The 22139-nt window shown below is 38.4% G+C and overlaps 1 protein-coding gene across 1 annotated transcript in view; it reads left to right on the forward strand.

Annotated features, from left to right (window-relative positions):
* The window catches only part of SUGCT (succinyl-CoA:glutarate-CoA transferase), a 349587-nt gene that overhangs the window by 27858 nt on the left and 299590 nt on the right, over positions 1–22139 (forward strand). Inside the window, exons 7-8 of the mRNA XM_015813065.1 lie at positions 12393–12484; positions 20224–20367. Of these exons, the coding sequence (XP_015668551.1) occupies positions 12393–12484; positions 20224–20367 (236 nt within the window). The remainder of the gene's footprint in view (positions 1–12392; positions 12485–20223; positions 20368–22139) is intronic.

Consider the following 22139-nt stretch of genomic DNA (forward strand, 5'->3'; position numbering starts at 1 on the left):
AACTTTTTTTTTTTTCTGTATTGATGAAAATAATAAAAAAAATTTTCTGGAAAAAAAAAAAAATGCTTAGGATTCCTGATCAATAAATATTCTGCATGTTACCATTCCGTGGAGTTATTCTATCTGGATTGTGGCCAGAGCAACCGCCTACATTCCAGAATAGTAAATAGAGATTATAATTTCTCTTCCAAGAAAAGAACCAGCATTCCTGCATGCCAGCTCTGCCTGCTTTAGTAAAAAGAGAATAGAAGTTCTCTTCCAAGAAAAGAACCAGCATTCCTGCATGTCTACTCTGCCTGCCTTAGTAAAAAGAAAATATAATTTCTCTTCCAAGAAAAGAACCAGCATTCCTGCTTGCCAGTTTCATCTGCCTGCCTTAGTAAAAGAGAATATTGCTTCTCTTCCATGCTCAGTAAAGGAATGCCAGAATTTCCTGTTTGCCAGTTTCATCTGCCTGCCTTAGTAAATAGGGTCTTTAATTTCTCTTCCATAACTAGCCAGCATTTCCAGTAAAATCTTCTCTGTCTGGCAAACTGAAAGGTGCGTTTCGCCATCTGAAATGGCATTTCAAAATGAAAAAGAATTGTGTCTGTGTAGCCTCAGCAGCCCAACCCCCCTGCCCAGCTTGCTCGTAAACCAAAGCAATCAGTTGCTAAGAGACAGGGCAATTTACAAGCGCATAAGGCGACACCTCCTATGAATCTCTCTCCTTGGAATGCAGACATAGAGAACAATAAAACTAAGAGATTACACAGATCCTGCCTCAAAAGCCCAGCTAGCCAGCTTACTCAGCATAAGAAAAATAGCAAAATTGAGAGATGTTCCTTTGACTACTGCTGGAAAGAAAAATAGCAAAATTGAGCCCTTTTTATAGAGCAATCTTCTATGTTGTAAGTTGGAACCCAATTCAGGAACACAACCCTTTAGGGTTCCACATACAGACGCCAGAAGATTTGCAGCTCATTAAAAGGGATCAAACAGTGAAAAGTCTATTCTAAGTGTAGTCTAGATGCAGCAGCGCCCTCTGGTGGCCAACCTGCAAAAAAGGCCTGACTCAAGCTGTTTGTATACAAGGCACCCTAGTGGCCCAGATGCAGTGCCCTCTGGTGGCCAACCTGAAAACAACAGGCTTGTATTTATGCTACCTGCAGACAGTGCACCCTGGTGGTCAAAGAGTGAATTTCACTGAAGTCTTTACCCATGCAGACAGCGTACCCTGGTAGTCAAAGAGTGAATTTCACTGGTCTTTACTCATGCAGATATCGCACCCTGGTGGTCAAAGAGTGAATTTTACAGAAGTCTTTACCCACGCAGATAGCACACCCTGGTGGTCAAAGAGTGAACTTCACTGAATTCTTTACTCATGCAAACAGCGCACCCTAGTGGTCAAAGAGCAAAATTCAGTGAACCCATTCAAATTGTCTAGGAAAACTTCTGAGTCTTCCCTAATCATGGCAGAGTGTCCCAATGTGCCAGAAGAGCAGGTCCTTCCAACTAACCTCGATTTATGTGCACAACCTGATGTCCAAAATTTGGAAAAGGCAGAAACGTCTGAGAAACCCTATGACTTGAGACAACAAAGAAAGCCTACTGAAGCCAAGTGGTCAAGCCTGCTGGAGAAGTGGGACAGCCTCTATCGTCGTCATGAAAGAATCTGGGGGAAGCTGCGGAAACTCTGTGACGCATCCAAAGATACGCTTTCCCCTGAGCGCATTCGTTCTTTGGAAGAGGATATGGACGGGCTTCTCCTACAATGGGCAGACTATGAACACCGCCTCATAGACATCCAGTCGCAGCTAGGAGATTCAACATCCAAAAGGGAAATGCAACACCTCAAGCTGATAAACAGAGAGGGTGAAAAGCTCCTTCAAAGCAGTAAGGAGTCTCTCCAAGTCAAACTTCAGGCGAAGGACACACCAGAGAAGGCTGAGTCTGAAGTGCCCCATCGTTCGCATGCATCATCCCAGCGATCACATGTGGCTTCCTCTCACATCTGTAAGAAAGCCTCGTCCTTTCATCATAACTCACAACGGTCTCAGGCGCATTCCAGCGTGTCACAGTAATCTCATGTCTCAGGCGCCTCCCATCCCTCTTCTTGGCACAGCCATTCGTCCCGAGTCTCAAGGGCAGAGAGCCTTGCCTCTCAACTTGCGCAAGCACGTTATACGTGTGGCAGAGGCAGAGCAACTGGAAAAGGAAGAAATGGCCAAAGCAGCTCTGTGTGTGGCTAAACAAAAAGAAGAAATGGCCAAAGTTCAGGCCAGGCTTGAGTTTCTACAGCGTGAACAGGAGGCAGCAGGAATGGCAGCAAGAGCTACAGTTTTACAGGCAGAGGTTGAAGCCACTACCTCCGTGCTCAGTTTGGAAGGGCTAGAAATAGGAAGCCTGTATAGCCGCATCAAGGCCTATGTGGATGACCAGAATGCGCTACAACATGAGCAGGCAGGAGCACCACGGTTGACCACAAATCTCCCAAAACCAAGTAGACAAGAAGGAGAATCTCAACCACCAGATTTGCAAACCAGCCAGAACGCCAACATTGTACCATCTGAATCATGAGACCCCCCCTTCAGTCATTCAACAACAATGAATACACCTAAGCGGGAGGGCACACAAAGAGCCGTGATTCCTAAGCTCAACACAAAGGCAAAGGAATTCTGGTTTGACCTTCAAGGCTCCTCGTCTGCACCATGGAAAGTTACCCTCAACAAGAAGTATTCTGAAGAAAACTGCCAGCCATCTCTGGCATATGCCCCTGCTCTTGGGAGTAATGCCTGTGAGGATCAACAAGAAGCCATTGATCGTGCTCCTGATGACCTCAACACCCCAACCCAGCCTGACAGCAACTCCTGCACAGCACCATTGGATCCTCCAACATCATGGGGAAGAAGGTTGGATTTAGGAGAGTACAAGGTCTGCTTCAAATGCTGTGAGTCTACAGAACACGTGGCCAAAGCTTGCACAGCTAAGGGGAAGTGTCACCCATGCATGAGTGACAAGCACCTGGGAGCCCTTCATCCAGACTCTGAGCAGCTACAACAAGCAACTTCTACCCCTCCTTCAACCAAGGAGCCTCACATAGCTCCAAAGCACAGCCAGAGACGACCATGAGTGTCAACTGTACATCAGTATGTAGCGACTCATCATTTCCAAGTGAATTCCCAAGTGAAAAAACGCCTTTCACAACATCAATGTGCACTGTCCCCCAGAGCATGGCGGGGAGGAAAGTCACCGGACTCCGCATAGAGTCGTTAGAGTTTATGATTCTTACTGCCAACATTGCTAGAATGGGACACCTTACCAGACTATCGCAAATTCCAATACCAGAGGTAGCATGCACCATACCTCACCTGAAGCACCTTCCTGCCCTAAATCCTGAAGCCAAAATCCTGCCTCTGTTGGGAGTAGATGCCCCTGACACCTTTGCCTACCACGGAATGGTCAGAGGCCCAACAGGCCCCCCTAATTGCCTTTAAGATGGAACTTAGATGGGTCATCTCAGGAACGGTCTGTGTTGACCAGCTGCAAACTCCAACCCAGGTGAATAGCTCAGTGACCTCCATTCTTAGTAATGGGAGAGCATCCCACCTGAAACTATACCAAGAACACTTCACGCTTTCAACAACCAAGCCCGTTTTGGGAGCGACAGTGTTCCAGATCAGCAAAAATAATGACTTAGCCTTGTCGATAGAGGACAAAGAATTTCTGCAGCTATGCGTGCTCTCCCAGAGCACCACAGGCTGGGATGAGCCACTTCTGCCAGAACAGAAGCAAGACTGGGAGACATGGCGTACATTCCTAAGTTGTCTCCAAAGTATCCACGTGCAACGCACGTATGTCTCCATCTCACTTGCTGCCACTCAAAGAATTGCATGTCTTCTCAGATGCATCAACGAAGGCGATAGCAGCCGTAGGATGCATCAGAGTCTACGGCGGGGAGAACCACATTTACGTTGGTTTCGTCATGGGAAAGGCGAAACTAGCACCACAACAAGGTCACATTGTACCAAGGTTGGAACTCTGCGGTGCCATACTGTCCGTAGAACTCACCAACCTGACAACGAAAACGATAAACCTTGAGCTACAATCCACCTTCTACATGAACAGCGAGGTGGTGTTGGACTACACCCACAACCAAAGCAGATGCTTCTACGTCTATGTAAGCAATAGAGTAGAAAGTATTAAAAGATCTTCAAGTCCTGAGCAACGACAGTATGTGCCAACAGATCAGAACCCTGCAGACCAGGCTACGCAGTCCATCCTTGCATCACAATTGGCAGAATTGATCTGACTAAAGGGTCCTGAGTTATTGGCTCATCCAGACAGCCTGATGTCACAGGGACCAGAACACTGTGAGCTTCTAGACCCAGATCAAAATGCCGACATTCGACCTCAGGCACCCAGCAAATTGCTCAAACAGGAAGAGAAAACGACAGTCCAGACCATCTGCTTGTCGACAATGGTCAAGGAGACACAGAAACCACCCTCTAACCGTTCCCTAGAACCAGCCCGCTTCGAACGCTTCCCTAAATGAATATCCCTCGTATTGGGTGTAGCAGTGATCATCCTATTCACATGTCTTAGCATCCAAGGAACTAACTTTGTAGGAGCCTGCAAAGAACTACAGATTAATGAAGGCATTCGCCATGACCCAGTAATTGACAAATACCTAAAGGCCCAAAGCTGTGTATAGACATTCAATCTTCCCCATGCATCCCACATGGGAGGAGCGTGGGTGCGCATGATTGGCGTAGCCCGCAAAATCCTGGACTCTATGTTGACAAAGATACCCACGCTGACGCATGAGATCCTCACCACCTCATGGCAGAAGTGGCAACTATCATCAACGCTCAACCTTTGGTTCCACTTTCCTCGGATCTTGAAAATCCAACTATCCTCATCCCGGCCGCCTTGCTAACCCAGAAGACAGGCGACTGGCCAGCACCATTAGGAAACTTTGTTCCCAAAGACACGTTCAAACAGCAATGGAGACAAGCTCAACTGCTCGCCAACACCTTCTGGATGTGCTGGAAGCAAGAATACTTGTCTACCCTACAGGATCGCCGCAAATGGAAGACCAAAGAGCCTAACCTAAAAGAAGGAGACCTTGTCTTGCTGAAAGACAAGGATGCACATCGGAACTCTTAGCCCATGGGACTTGTGCATCAAGTCCTAACCAGCTCTGATGGACTAGTCTGCTATGTTGAAGTCCAGACCGTGAAGCCACATGAGTCAGATCGTGACTCAAAGACTCTCGTTAAGAGCCTTTACACCAGACCGATCACCAACTTGGTACTGCTGCTGAGGAAGACCGAACTTGAAGATTGAACCTCGAACTATGCATATTTGTGTCTACCTCATGATTGCATTGTTTGATGTTATGCCTTTGTTTATCTCAGTTGTAGTTATGCATGTTTTGTATTTACCTCATGATTGCATTACTATGTTTTTTGCTTATTCTAGTTAATAGTTAGTTAATAGTGGAAATTGTATATTTCCAAGTGGGGAGTGTGCTGGAGCAAGTAGCATTTTAAGGATTAAAGTGCTGCCCCCTTAAGGGTGGCCTTCTGGGAAATGTAGATTAGTTGTTACATGGTTATATTTGTGTTCTAATTGGCCACTGGGAGGGTCTTGTGTCTTTTATTACGGGACATCCTGTTACGTGCCAGTTTATTATCTCTCTCCATGAATCCTAACCACGAGGCTGGGAGCTCCGTAGAATGGGGAAAATGTAACCAGAGCAGCATGTGAGATTTATGAAGATGGAGAAAAATTATTCTCTTTTTACCTGCATGAATGGACAAAATATGAATCATGTGATAGATGTATCTACAATAACTGTGAGTTAATGCTTAGGATTCCTGATCAATAAATATTCTGCATGTTACCATTCCGTGGAGTTATTCTATCTGGATTGTGGCCAGAGCAACCGCCTACATTCCAGAATAGGCTTCAAAAAGGAGTGATAACTAAAGAGAGCCTTTTTTTTAGCTAATAAAGATAATAGTCTCATAAATTGATTAAGAAATGAAGGGCACAGCTTATTGTCAATTTAAAAAATAAATTCCAAAATGGCTGTTTTATCCAACAATGATGTGATTTCAGCTTCACCCCCCAGCTTTAGCTCACCAGCTATTTTGAAGCACTGCTTCTAAAACTGCTTGCAGACTGTTGCTGTTATTGGAGGATCTTGAGGGATGAAATTTTGGGACTCTCCCTAATCCAGGAGGGTCAAATAAACAAAAGGAAGCCTGTTCCTTCTGTTGTTAAGCTGGAAAAAATGACAGTCCAGAGGGAGGGAATTCTCTGAGTGTGTCAGCTGCTGGCCAAGTCTTCACCAGAAATGAAAATACTAGAGGTCAGAAAGTTGGAGTAGAGAATGCCATTCCTTTGCTGGGCCGTTGCAGGATCAGTGTAAATTGGCACAATTTCTTCTTAGCTCTCCAAATGCCAGTGAAACGCAACAGGGCTTTTGGTCCCTTACAGTCCTTAGCTCCGTTGGACTATGCTGGCTTTTGGGGAGTTAAGGATTCCTAGGATTCCTTAAATTTCTTAGTTTCCTGAATTCCAGTGTAATGCTCAACCCCTTTAAAACAAAGAAGGTAATTTGTTGAGTTACTCTTCTAAGCACATGCTAGAAATAAAATCCTGCAGACCAAATTTTGTAAACTTATCTGGCTGTGCTGACCCTGATAACAATGAAGCTATTTTGCCCAGTACAGGGTGCTCAGGTTTCAAAACAGGCTGAACGGAAGGCTTCTGGAATTCTCCTACATGGCCTCCTCCTTCCCAGCTTCTCTAGATCTTTAGAAAGTTAAGTATGGCACTAGGAGAAGTGGAAAAGGACTGTTTGAAATCGGGTGGGGTCAAAGCCCAGTGGGGACCTGGCAGGGCAAGATGGGGGAAGGGGGGGAAATAGATATGCAGGCGTGCTGTAGCATCTCTGCAAAATTAAGAATTCTACAGAACCAACCTGGTCATTTATAAGGATGAATGACTAGGTGACTTCTGTAGAATTCATAACTTTGAAACAGGGTCGCATATAGTTTTTGGACGGTATGTTGTAACTTTGAATGATCATTAAATGGTCTGTTATACTTTGAGGATTATCTGCACTGCATGTGTTCCAAAAATGCTTTGTTAAAATTAGTGACAAATCACTAATTTCCAGTAATGGAATTTCAGAAATGTAAAAATATAAATATAACATTAAATTAATGCATTAATTGGAGCAGCATATATAAACCCCAGTAAATTGAAAAAAGAAAAAAAGAATGATGCACATGAGACCAACTATTTTCACCCTGTTTCTCCTGCATCTTTGCTGGAATATTTGCATTATTCATAACCATCACCACCCTACAACTCCCAGAGAGTACTTAAAAGTGTTTTTTTAAGTTATCCTCTGCTTCAGAAAAAATGCTAAGGGCAAAACTTAAGAAAATTAAGGAAAAATGAGAGATAATTCTTTTGAAATCCTGCTTTATACTGTTGTATAAAGCTCCAGCATCTACCTCTACTATAATGGTTGAAAATTACATGTGTGCTTTCTTGAAGTTTTGAAATGGGAAAAGGCAAAAATTGTAAAGAAAAATACTGTAAGAAAAGGGCAAAGATGCCCTTAAATTGACCTTAGCTCCTAGTGACTACATGGACCTAGGCACATACATTCAGTTTTCTTAACAATTGTAGAGAAGAGTCTTGCTATTGCCATGTTATGTATATTTGGTAAAAATAATTTTTTAAAAATTGAGAATCTCATCTTCCAGATCTCTTTGAAAAGCAATAAAAAACTGAAAATTCTGGCTTTGCCAAAGTATATGACATGGCTCAGCCTGTTTTGCATCATTGACTAAACCCTTGTGACACTTCAGATATATTCTAAAAGCCAAAAAAATATTGTGCATCACTTGGGTTAGGGTAGATGAAATACTGAAGAGCAAATACTTAAAAACACAACCTTTGCCTAGACCAAGACAATTGTTTTATAAAAATATTTATCCAAATATGAACTAGTTACATTTCAAGTCTTTGGGACCAGAGTCAAAGCAGAGCTGTTCATCCTACATATCTCTTTTCATTAATGATTACTTTTATGTTCAAACTGCCTAGATCCAGCATAACATTCTTGCTGTTTTCTGAATGGTTTCGATGTTCTATCTGCCTATTTTGCTTACAGTTTGGCTCAGAAAATAATGAAGTAGTATTATTGTAATCTGTAATTTAGAAGTAATATTAATGTAATCTGGTTTAAGTTTATTATATTTAGTTTCTCAGATAAGCATTGAGAAATGAACTTTTATGGATATTTAATATGGTCTGGTTTAATTGGAAACTGAACAAAGAAAATGGTCTTCCTACTATACTCTGAAGAATAATCTTTGTATGAACAACTGCTATTCCCATGAAACATAGATGATATACAGTACAGATTTACATATAGATTTTACAGGATGTATAGATTTTACAGCAGTGGTTCTCAACCTGTGGGTCGGGACCCCATTTGGGGTCGATCGACCATTTCACGAGGGTCGCCAAGCAAGGCTGTCCACCATTTTTTTGTCCGCCATTTTTTTGTCCGCCATTTTTTCCTCCTTTTCCGGCGGGTGCCTTACCTCCCTTGGGCTGGGCCAGCTGGTGGTCGGCCTGCTCCGTCTCTGCCGCTTGCCAGCTATGCCTCGGCCGGCGCAGGGGGCAGAACCACGCATGTGCGGTGCTCCCGGGCAGGGAAAGTCCTTGACCTACGACCGGTTGGGTAGTCCTCGACTTACGACCGGTTTAGTCCTCGACTTACGACCGGTTTAGTCCTCGACTTACGATCGGTTGGGGTTGCGGCATTAAAAAGGTTGAGAACCACTGTTTTATAGGATGGATGAAGCTCTAGAGCAGGGGTGTCAAACTGCCGGCCCGGGGCTCGTTGCATCATACGCACCCACCCCAGCTCTGGCAATACAAAAAAAGTCATGACACGTCACGTGACGTAGCGAGTTTGACACCTGTGTTCTAGAGATCTTGTGGTATCACATGGTGAGGACCAGTGCAACAATATAATTTCAGATATTTTATGATTCCTAGCATATAGTGCTAGCAAAAGTAGGGAAGCAAGATTAAATGTAACTCCAAAGGAGTAAATCTATAGACCTTTACAGAAACAAATTGGCTTAAAGCAAACAAGTATTTTCAGTTTTGAAATAAGGTGAAAGACATATGTACAGAGTTATTCATAACAACTTTCTAAAAAAAGAAAATAAGTAACTAGAATTTACCAAATAGCATATTTGATGCTTTTAATCTTTGTAGCTTGTCTTGCAGATTTAGTGTGAACTCCTGCAACTGATATTCCCCCCACCCCCACCCCCCACCCCGATTACCTTTGGAGCAGGTCTAAGCAAATAAAAGCTCTTAAATAATTTTGTATTCCATAGGAATGATATTCAACTTCATACTGATAGATGACTTTACTAATAACCCTACAAGTGTTCCTCTGATTCTTCCATTACCAAGAAGGGACTGAGTCACCCAAAATAGGGTCTCCATGGACACAAAATAATCCACAAATTATGGCAGAGAAAGAAATACATTTCACCTTCCTTATTGCCACAATGTAGTCATTAATACAGACTTGTACATTGCCTTGTTGAACTTGTTCTTTGTCTTCCTCCAGTGGCAGAATTATTATATTTTGGGAAGCCACCCTATTTTCAAGTAATTGGATATTTTAATTTATTTTTAAAAATGTTTTTTAGAATAACAAATAACTATGTTATGGAATTAAATTTTCATAAGATATATCTTGGGTTCAGTAAGCTGGTTTATGTGATGCTTTTCAGTGTGCCGTGAAGTTATAATGAAATAACGTATTTGAATGAAAATATGCAAAAAAATTAGCTACCTTGAAGAATTAAGGAGCATTTCACTTTAAATAAACTATGTGCAATTTGTATTTATTGCAAGCAAATAAGACAGCATGGGAATTAAGTTGAACAAACTTTATTATTCATATTCAGCTGCTTTTGTTCGTTGTATTGATTTGTTCCTTTTCAGCTTTAAATGAAACAGTACATCTGGTAATGTATATTGGCAGAGGGATATGAACCATATTCCTTCGCTGCTGAAGAGCCAACTTGCTTGACATGCAGCAGTGGATTTCAGTATAGCTGTTCTTTTTCAGGGTTACTAGAAACCAAATGTTCTTTGATATTTCTGATAATAAGCAGAATCAGTGATGCCTATGTATCAGGGCTGACCTGAGAAGCAACTGAGAATCATGTTTTCCATTTTTATTATGCTTTCAGGAATTGTATAGATACATTTTTATTTCCTAACAAAAGTTACAGAAAATAGATGGTGTCAGATTTGTATTTCAAAGTTGCAATTGAGTCATTTGCATTGTCAGATATTTGTAAAATTGTCTGAGTGGGTTGATAATTTTCTACACCAAATTACACGTCTTGCTTTTTAAAATATCATCTATATCATTTTTATCCTTAGTATCAATTCAGTTTACAAATCACTTTTTTTCTGTTAAGACTTTTCAAAGGCTTCCCTAATTATAAACTCGATCTCAGGTTTAAACATCTTTATGGTCAAAAATATATTTTATTCATTTATTTATTATTATTATTTGACCAATCAGAATTCATAAAAATCAGGGAATTTCAACCACCCACAACAAAGCAACCCAGAGCTACACATTATAGAGATAATGAAAATGAATTGCTACTTTCTATCCGTATACTTCTCCATCAAATTTAAGAAGAAAAAATACTTCACACTTCCTTATTTTAGCTTGCATCCAGCAACCTTTTTCCTTGTTGTTTAACAATCAAGAAATCTCAAAAATGGCACAGAGCTTCAAAAAGGAGTAATAGGCTGTGATTAAAGAGAGCCTCCTTTACCTAGTAAAGATAATAGTCTCGTAAGTTGATTAAGAAAAGACAGGCACAACTTATTGTACATTTGAAAAATAAATTCCAAAGTGGCTGTTTTTCCAATGACAAGTGATTACAGCCTCTCCCCCAGGTTTTGGCTCACCAACTGCTTCAAAGTATAGCTCCTGAAGCTACTTGCAGAGGGAGGATCTTGTGAGATGATTGTAGGAGTCTCCCTAGCCCAGGAGAGTCATGTAAATAAAAGAAAAGCCTGTTCCTTCTGTTAGTAAGTTGAAAAAAATGACAGTCCAGAAAGAGACATTCTCTCTGGCCATGTGAATTGTTGACCATATTCACAGGAAGTCTGCTCATACTGTGTTTTTGAGAGTATTTTAAAATGAAAAGTGGATTGAAATATAAGTTCATTAAATAAATGTATTTATTTGATTGATGCTACAATTAAGATGGGCTAATTTCTTAGTACTGATTTTGTGTTTGCAAAGACATACACATTTAGCAAAGTTCATAACTAAAACAAGTTCCAGAGAAAATGAAATTGAAGAGATGTGTCACAAGTCCTTTGGAGGGTTGGAGAATAAGGCAAATCCTCAGGAGTTGTATAAACCAGCCTTGTCTGGAGAAGTAATGCTGAGGTCATTCCTTATATCGAGAGAATTGACTTCAGTGATGCCTATGTATCAGGGCTGACCTGAGAAGCAACTGAGAATCATGTTTTCCATTTTTATTATGCTTTCAGGAATTGTATAGATACATTTTTATTTCCTAACAAAAGTTACAGAAAATAGATGACTTCAGATGACTTCAGATGACTTCAGCCAAGAAGCCAGGCATTGATAAGTCACAAGGAACCCTCTTTTGCAGTTTATTGAATAGTCATCTGATGTTATCTAAAGCAAGGAATAGTGCTAATGTGCACTATACTTCCAATTCAGTAAAAATGTGCTATGTTTTCACTTTTTAGAGTAAAGTTGTGGTATAATCAATTTGTCTAAGCAAATAAATGTAATTGTTATATGAGCTTGTGTTGTGCATTAATTCAGTGACCATAAAAAAATTAAAAGCCAGCTGTTGGAATTTAGTAGTGAAATTTACACAATTTTCAGATACCTTACACCAGACATGTCGAACTCACGACGTCACATGACGTTGCATAACATATCGGAGCTCTTTCTCCATTGCCGACAGTGGGGTGGGCGCGGTTTCCTCGAGATGCATTCGACCCGTGGGCCGGCAGTTTGACACCCCTGCCTTAGACTTTACCTATTGCTAATTCTTATGCTATTTTGCTGTGTTTGCTGACTGCTTTACAGATGAAATTATATACAGATCTAGTGTACATTCTGTTCTGATTAATACAGAAGAAAAAGCATGTGGTCTATATAGCCTGAATATTTATAATTGAGATAGCATAATGCTTCTATTTAGTTGCCGCAGAGTTCACTGCTACGGGTAGCATGTTTACCTTCTCTCTCTCTCTCTCTCTCTCTTGCAATTTTTAAGGCTATGGTCAGACTGGTCCAAAATTTCAACAAGCAGGTTATGACTCAGTTGCAGCTGCTGTTTCTGGACTTTTGCATATCACAGGGCCTGAGGTATGTTTCTGCCAGTAAAATAAAATCCTGTTGTTAAAATTGAAAATTTCATTAGTATATATCATAAGGCATATAGTAATGAGCAGAATTAATAAAGTTAGGAAATAAAAATCAGTGGAAAGAACATACAGTAAATATATAAGTACAAATAATCTCAGGTGGTTTGAATTACATAGCTTGTAATTGTTGCATTGCTTTCAGATTATCAACGATTTGTAAGATTTTGATACTAAGAAAAAATGCTTTCTTGGCCGTAAGAATTATTGCCAACTTGTTCCTATAATCATTTGATTCCTGTATATACAGAGCAAACTATATTTGTTAGCCAGTTTGAAATTAATTAATTAATTGATTACAGCATATGATATATTCACTACCTATTTCTAACAGAAGAAAATAAAATCATCAGCAAATAAGGACACGAGATAGTAAAAACAATACACTTCTAAATATAGGTAGTCCTAAAAGTATAGCCCTAATGCAGTCGACCCTTAGGGTTGTATGTCAAAACTGTCGTAACATGAGTTGGCCTCATTTTTATATTTTTAATCACATTTTGTTAAGTGAATCAACCAGGTCATTAATTCAATGAAGATCGAGTTTGCTGTTTGCTTCAGTTCATTAAATGACCTCCACAATTGTTAGGTGAACCAAGAGGCTTGAAAATTTGCAGGGATGTCCAGCATGAAACCTCCAGAGGGAATCGCTACCGCCTTCCATCAGCTGTTCTATAAGCAATCTACAGTAGTACATATTAATCCTCAAAGCAAAAGTAAACAAACACAGTACTGTAGAATGCAAAGGAACTTTACAGTATTACTTTGCTTTCTGTAGATACTGGCTAGTATTTCTGCAAGCAATTCTAAGTAAAACCAAACAAGCACAGTAATGAAAACACTTAATTTTTTGTTAACTCCTTACAAACAAGTATAGTAGTTTATAAAATACTTACCAAAAAGCACAGTATTATAATGAAAAATCATATTTTAAAGTACTTACAAGGATAACTACAGTATTCCTGTCATCAGAGTAACAGCAATGAAAGAAGCAACAAAGGCAGCAATGAGAGATTCATTCCTTTAGTCCTTTTCCCAGCAGCAATGGAAAAAAAAAAAGCATACCAGCTCAAGGACTAACTGTACAGGCCAAGTTAATCATCTGTGCCAAAAGCCTATTGCAATAGGATTATCTTAGCTGTTTTGCCAAATGCAAACAAGTGGGAGCATCTAGTACATCTAGGGATAAAGTATTTCATAATATAGGGCAGTGATGGCAAACCTTTTAGAGACTGAGTGCCCAAAACCGCTCCGCTGGGGCCCAGCCTACTCCCGCTCCACCCGCCCACCCCAGCCCTGCTCCACCCTCACCCTGCCCGCTCTCAGGGCCATCCACGGCCCGCCGCAGATCGCCCAGACGGCCCTGCAGCGCCATGGTGGCCACGCCCTCCGCCCGCACCCCACAGCATCATCTGCCCAGCTGCCATGTGTTTGGCTGCGCTGCTCTGCCCGGGCCACACCCGAGGGTGACTCTCCTCCGGGGGGGCTGCTGATGGGGCTGCGGGGGGAGGCGGGACTGGGGCGACGGCCTGTGTGCCCACAGAGAGGGCTCCAAGTGCCGCCTCTGGCACTCGTGCCATAGGTTCGCCACCACTGATATAGGGCTTCCACAGGAAAAGACCACTTCTGTACTTCCTCATTTTATATGAGATAGAGACATAAAATAGTCTGTTTTGGAACAAAGTCACAGGGTGCATTGATTCTGACCAGGAGAGAAACATCTTGTAAGTAAACAAATGCCATACTTTTAGAATTTAAGATTAAAACAGCACCTTGAATCGAGTCCATCAGCTTATGGGTAACCAAAGTAGTGTTTTCAGCATAGCATTATAAAATCTATTTTCTCCTCTTAGTAGTAGAATGCAGTATTTTAGTTAATTGCATCTTCATTATCTTCAAGTGTATTTCACATTCAAAGTGTGTTGTAGTAGCCTAATAATAATGAGGACACAAATCTGTTTTTTTCCCTTTTCTTTCAATTATTGTGAATAACTCCTGTCACTAAAATAGGGTGAACGTGTGGCTGCTATAGGTATCAGCATAAATATTTGGGACTACAAGAATGCTTGCAGGTCCTGTATTGGAGGTTCTAAAGCTAGAGAATAGTTGTAATGAATTATGTAAGCTACAGTTGTATTTCTCTTTACCCCAAAATTCATTCTTAAGTAAGCCATATATCTCAACATGCCATTTGCAGGACAAAGACAATAAGAGTTTGTTTTGTATATCAAAATCTCTTCAGCTTGTTTTTAAAAAGAAAGATATATCTATAAAGTTGAATTTATATGTCATGATCAGACATTCTGATCTTTCTAATTTTATATATTTTTCCCTCTCTGATTTGATTGCAAATAGCTTGATAAATATTTTTTAAACCTACTTATTTTCTGTTGAATGGATTGCTGGGAATAATTTAAGGTTTGCAATATGATATGGAATGCTGAAAAATAGAAAAATGTTACTTTTAGATAAATGTATAAAACCCAATCTGTTCATAAATTAAAAGATATTTAGAAAGCAAAGAAAGGCATGGTAAAATATTGTGTAGTATAAGATGGAGACTTACAGTTCTCAGATATTTTTAAACTCTTTCATTGTTGGCTTTATCATTTGGAGCTTCCAGAACATGTAATTCAAAAACAACTGAAGGATCACATATTTATTATACCTATACTAACAAAATTATCATTAAAAGCTAATCGTGAAAATAACACATAAGAGAATAAACATTTCTTTTGGGAGAACAATAGTTCAACTTAAAGACTCTGAGCTTGTCAGCTACAAAGCTGACAGCTCTGGTTTGAGACCTGAGCACTGCACGACAGGGTGAGATCCCATTACTTGCCCCAGCTTCTGTCAGCTTAGCAGTTAGAAAGCATGCAAATGTGTAGGTACCATTTTGGTGGGAAGGTAAGTCATGCTGTCTACATAACCATGGAAGTGTCTTCGAACATCACTAGCTCCTTCAGCTAAGAAACAGAGATAAGCATCGCCTCCTGGAGTTAAATATGACTGGACAGGGAAAACCTTTACTTTACATTTCTTTTAATTTCTAAGTATATTATGCATTGTAATTGTAAACTTTCCAGTATGGGGATTTCCCCTAAATGATTAATATTCTTTGGCTATTATGAAAAAATTTAAATCTTTATTCAGACATGTCAACCTTGCGATGTCACATGATGTTGTGCAACATATCGGGACGGTTTTGCCATTGCCGGCAATGGGGTGGGCACGGCTTCCGGATGATGCGTCCGGCCCGTGGGCCGGCAGTTTGACACCCCTGAGCTAGATCATTCTGTAAGGTGAAAATATGAGAAACAGTCTGTTGATTTACAATTTAGTCTCTCAGATAGAAATGCTAGCTTACATATAGTACAGTAACAGAAACATATATGGATTAAAATTGATTGCATTTGTGGCATGCTAGCCAAAATGTTTAAAAGTGGACTGGAACATTCCTTATCATTATTAGGGAATTCTGCAGAGGATGACTAAAGCTGAACCTTCCCTAACTTAGTAAAATCTTATTGGCCAAATCCTTGATAGGTGGTGAAGATTATGGTTTGCAAGTCAGTGTGTAAAAAATTGCAACTTGAAGTGTAAGATTAATACATTATAAAAAGTATGAATTAATGACACCATATAACCACAATTTGCAATCTAGTGTCAGCTTCATATTGACTTCCTTTGTTGGAAGCCAACTGTGAAGGTGACAGAATGATCATATAACATGGGATGCTATGACCATTGTAAATGGATAATGATTATCAAGTGCCCAAATTGTGATCATGTGACTATGGGAACATTGCAATGGCCAGAATTTTGAATATTAGTTGTAATTCTACTTTTTCAGGATCATTGTAAATTTGAATAGAAGCTGAACAAAGCAGTAACTACCTCTAGTCAATCGGTGACATAAATGGATGAGTGGGAATGAGATGATATTACCAAACAAGTGACTGGACCATTCAGACATTCAAGAATAAATGAGAACATGACTGGTGTTTAGAAATAAATCTGTTTCATATGAACAATTAAAAATAAGATTATTTTTATTTACACTTGGTAGAAGAATGCATATAAATCTAAATGCATGATAAATTTACTTGTTTGAGAGGAATATTGAATGTTTGAGAGAAATATTGAATAAATATTCTCAATGTAGGAATGCCAATTGTTGCTCATTTAAAGATTGGATCTTGGGAAAAAGTGGAAGAAAAGGAAAGAGGAGACATAAGCTAGGGTAAAAGTATAGCGACTATAAGAAAAGAAGTATGAGTGTGGTACGAAAAGTAATATGACTAGAAAGTGAACATAAAATACTTGTGCAACTGCTTGGAACAGAGTAAATACAATTATGGTTGCAGAGTGCTGCAAAATATGATGAATTATGCTAATGGAAGCTTGCTAAAAAGAATTCTTAATAGTAAAATAGGTGACAAATGAGCAAAAAGTGAACTTTTGTACTCAAAGAAAGCTGTATTTTGGGTTGACACTCGAGTATTAGAAGCCAATGCCAAATAGATTGTATGATACAATGAGGAATCAAGACCAAGATAATTCTATTTGATAAGGAAAACAGAGTGAAAAGTTGTGAATTGTATATAAATGGCAAAAAGTGGAGCAAATAAATGAATATATATATTTTTAACAGAATGTCTATTAAAAGTGGAAAAATAGAACGGAAAGTGTTAAGATGTATAAATGCTCATAGAAAGGTAGTAGTTAATATATATCCTTTTATAAGAATGAATGTTTGTCAGTTGAAAATGGCTACATATAAGAGTGGACTTCAGGCCACTTAAATAAATGGAAGTGAGCATTAAATACATTAGGAGGAACATAGAAGTACATTGAATGAAAGTATGTGCAGTAAAAGAAGGGATAAGGTCAAGCATAAACGAGTGCTGAGTGAATGTTAATTGAAAACAAACATGAGCAACCAGTACCAAAAAAAGTTTGTTCAGCTTGTTGAAATAATAAATGAAGATTGCAAAACAAATATATCAAGTAACAGTTAACAAGTTGGAAGGAAAGGGAAATGAAGAATGTTGTGGTTGGATGGAGTTAAAGGATCTTTGAAAAGAAAGGTGAGAATTTACAAAAGAAAAGAAAGTATATTAAGCAATGTATGGATGTAATAGTCAAAGCTAATTGCAACGGCAGAAAGATATAGTTAATGGCATAGGTGAAAAGTCATTTTAGCTATGCTTTCTTTCATTATCTGATGTCTTTAGTTTCTTTGGTTTACTATTACTCTATTTCTGCGCTTTGCATAACATTGCTTACCCTGAAAGGAATAATATGATGGATGTGTATGTGTATATGTTGCACATGGACATTTCATTTAGTTATATATTTGCCTGCAAAGCTTTGATCTCTAGCCAACACATTTGGATAAAGATTAAAGCCAAAGCGGTAGGGTCTGTATTGCCTGAGTAAGAAAAATGGTGGCACATTTAGTGAATAAATTCAAGAGAAAATTACTAACAGTATCCAGATCTGTTCCACTCCCCAATTCTTTTTAAATGTGTTACAATTACAAAAATATAATTTTATTACGTAAGATTATTATCATTCAGTGGTTAATTCAGTATTAATTTATGTGGTTTCAAATATTTACATAGCATAATTTTAATGGATTATTAATCTTGCTTAATTATTATATCCAATATAAGTGAATTAAATTCTTTTGTCTGACGCTTGGTCCTTTAGAATAAGTCAGAATGCTTCCCAAATGTGCCTGAATGCTGGAAGCAATTTTCAATAATCCTAAGTGACTGTTTCGTTAGCAGAGAGGTCTGAAATTAATAAGAAATTGGCTTCTGAACTGACATGCTAGATAATGAGTTGGGTGTCAGATGATGGTATTAAATATAGGCAGCCTTTTCTGCGATATATTTGGTTTAATCTCATGGTTCTTATGTCTAATGAACCTTGAATAATATGCTTCATTTACTATGCACTTTTATTTATGCTTGCTTAGAAGTAATCCATACTTTCAGTGGGATTTACTCTCAGGATTGAAACCATGCAGATATTCAATGCCTTTTTATTTATTTTTTGCATCTTTCTGCTATCTTTCATCTTCTCATTATAGAACAGGATTTATAAACTCTATTTGTTGTTATGTACTATTCCATATAGACAAATTATTATGATTTAAGAGATGTTTCCTGCAAATATCCCATTGAAGAAAGTATTCTATGTGATTTGAATATTATTTATAGCCTACTGAAATATAAATTTCAGATGATTCAAACAGAGCATTATTATTCAAAAATATATTTCCAAGCACATCACTGATAAATTTCACAAAGTTTGAGAATATGACAAGAAAGCCTAACCTTTTGCAATTGTGCTGAAGCTTGCATAATACTTACGCTTGGAAACTGAGATCAGCAGTCTTTGGAGAGATTTTAGTGCTGATATCAGCCTTGGGTCACTTATATTTATTTATGGTCCAGCTTGTAAAGTGGCAGATACAACAGTTTTTTATTTTTTCATGTGAACTGATTTAGCAACATGTTGAATATTCAGAATGACTGATGAAGGATGGGGAAGCCAGATAGTATAGTTTTCTATACTTTGTACTAACTTCCAATGAAAAAAATATCATAGTGTCCCAAGTAGGAAGGAGCCAAAAATGGAATCTCACCTCTTGTCCAATTTGGTTCTCTGTAGTCAACTGAGATATTCTGGATTGGCTAACATTAAAAGGATTAGCGATTATAAGTCCATGGTGCAATAGGTTTGATAATCCAAAGAATATGAAATAAATGAAAAGTGCAAATAGCAATAGCAGTAGCACTTAAACTTATATACCGCTTCACAGTGCTTTATATCCCTCTCTAAGCAGTTTACAGAGTCAGCATATTGCCCCCAACAATCTGGGTCCTTATTTTACCGACCTCAAAAGGATGGAAGTCTGAGTCAACCTTGAGCCAGTGAGAATTGAACTGCCGGCAATGGGCAGTCAGCAGAATTAGCTTGCAATACTGCATTCTAACCACTGCGCCACCACAGCTCTTCTTAATCTTAAGTATATTGTTTTTTGTAGAGATATCTTTCCCGTTTCCCAGAAGATAAACAATTCTGGAATGAAGAAATAGACATTCTTTTTCAGATACAATAGAGACATAGAAGATAATGTATGCTTAATCTTTCTTGATCCTTCCTCATTCGTATCCTAAAATGCCTGCAAACATAGATGATTTTTTCCCCTGCAAATATCCAGCCAGAGAAGGAATATTATGTAACTTTGATGGTTGCTTCTGGAATCTTGAAATGTGAATCAGATAATGCATGCATTTCTTTGCCTAAACTGATATTATTGTTTATCTAAGCAAAGATACCATCTCAACAGCTAGTGCACGCATACTGAGAATTACCCTTCATAATACAGTGGTTTATTTAAATTGCTTCAGCTTTTTTCAACTATTTTAAGTTATTGAGACGGTTAAACAGCTAGTTTAATTAATTAATTAATTAATTAATTAATTAATTAATTTAGCAAATGTATATAATTGCCCATCTCATTGAATATGAAGCTAGCTTCTAAAGTTTCATAGTTAAATGTTGTAAGAAGTGTTGTTTGATTTGTAGCTTACAGAAAAAAACATTTTGGGAGTGACACAGGTATAATATATCAGTTTTATCATCCTGATATTTTTTTTTTAGGGTGGTGAGCCAGTTAGGCCAGGCGTAGCTATGACTGACCTTGCTACAGGTTTATATGCATATGGAGCAATTATGGCTGCACTTCTTCAACGACATAAAACAGGGAAAGGAATGCACTTGGATTGCAATCTGCTTTCATCTCAGGTAAAGATTTATTCAATGATTGAATAATAATAAACATATTTTGAATGGTTTTTGTCACATATTAACTTCATCTTAAAGGTTATTTTATGTATATGTAGTCTTTAAGACCATTTGTTCAACAAATGTGCGAAGTTACAACAATGCTGAAAAAAGTGATTTATGATGGATCCTCACACTTATGATTGTTACTGCATTTGCACAATCACATGATCAAAATTTCTGGCTTGGCAACTGGCATGTATTTATGATAGTTGCAACATTCTGAACTCACCATTTGTGACCTTTCCAGGGGACTTCTGATTAAGCAAGATTGATGGGGGAAGCTTAATGACCATGTGATTCATTTAATTGGTGATACACTTTATGATCATGACAAAAAAGGTTGTAAGATTGAACACAATTTGTTTGATGACTATATTGCTTAGTGGTAGAAGCTTTGGTCCTAGTTGTAATCATACATTGAGGATTACCTGATTTCTTCAGTCCAAAGAAGAATGCTGCCTCCATAGGAATGAAGACTTTATGGGATTAACATCTCTAAATGTTTATAATATTATCCAAATAATCATATATGAGAATTTGTCTCCTAATGATTGTCAATCTGCTTGTCATAATAACAGTATTTAGATATTTTCAGTTGTGGTAAGAAGTCTGAATTGAACCTCAAAAGAGCCATTTCGATTCAGGAAGATTGAAAATAGTAGGACAGTAAACTGGGCCTTGTGAAATCTTTTTAGGAAAGTTTGGCATATATTCCCATCTATTCAGCTACCTATATACTTTTTACTTTTATGATTCATGATAAAAGTCTGAAAAGAGCTGGCTTAATCCTAAGCTTTAAGTTTTTTGAGTTTTCTGAGTCCAGTGAACTTTTCCTCAAGAATCTAGCAAGGGCCTTCATTTTTGAATGCTATATATAATTGTATAACTGTTCTCCCCCCCCCCAATTCCTATATTTTAAAGATGTCGAATCCAATTTGATACTTTTTCTAAATCTATAGGACAGGGGTGTCAAACTGCCGGCCTGCGGGCTGGTTTCATCATACCGGAGCCACGCCCACCCCATTGCCGGCAATGACGAAAAAGCTCTGATACGTTGTGCAACATCACGTGACTTCGCGAGTTTGACATGTCTGCTATAGGAGTAGATAACATCGTGGTCATAGACCTATAAACTTATCTTCCAAAACGAAAATTAAAGTAACTTTTTAAAAATCTAATTAGGGATATAAGAAGAGAAGGTGAATCACCAAAATCTTGCCACGTGTTTTGATTTTGTGAAGTTAAAGGTAATCTATAGGGAGCATTTTGAATTAAAAATGTTAATTTGTAAGTTAAGATTTTTTTAAAAAAATATTGAAATAAAACAAGTAAAAACAAGGCTTTGCTCTCTAATATGTTCTGGGTTATGCATCTGAAGCTACAATAAAATAAGAATTTAATATTTTATATTTTAGAAGCCAGTGTACATTTGATTGACAACATAGATGTATACAATTTCCAGCATTTTTAATTTATCTCAGCACACCCTGTTGGATGCTTTCAAAAAGAAAAACTACACTGGATGATATTCATAACAGGTTCACAAACTGCATAGTTTCATTTTATCTTAGCATAAAATATGAATCTAAGTTCTGTAATCTATGCTTAAACATTATGTATGAAACAGCGATACTAACACCAGTAAAACAGTCTATAATTTTGCACAATGTGCAAATATTACTTGTATCTCTTAATATTAAAATATAAACCAAATAAAGTATTCTAGAAGC

The sequence above is a fragment of the Protobothrops mucrosquamatus genome, unplaced genomic scaffold (genome assembly GCF_001527695.2).
Source record: "Protobothrops mucrosquamatus isolate PMUCROS unplaced genomic scaffold, P.Mucros_1.0 scaffold131, whole genome shotgun sequence".
Classification (NCBI taxonomy): domain Eukaryota; kingdom Metazoa; phylum Chordata; class Lepidosauria; order Squamata; family Viperidae; genus Protobothrops; species Protobothrops mucrosquamatus.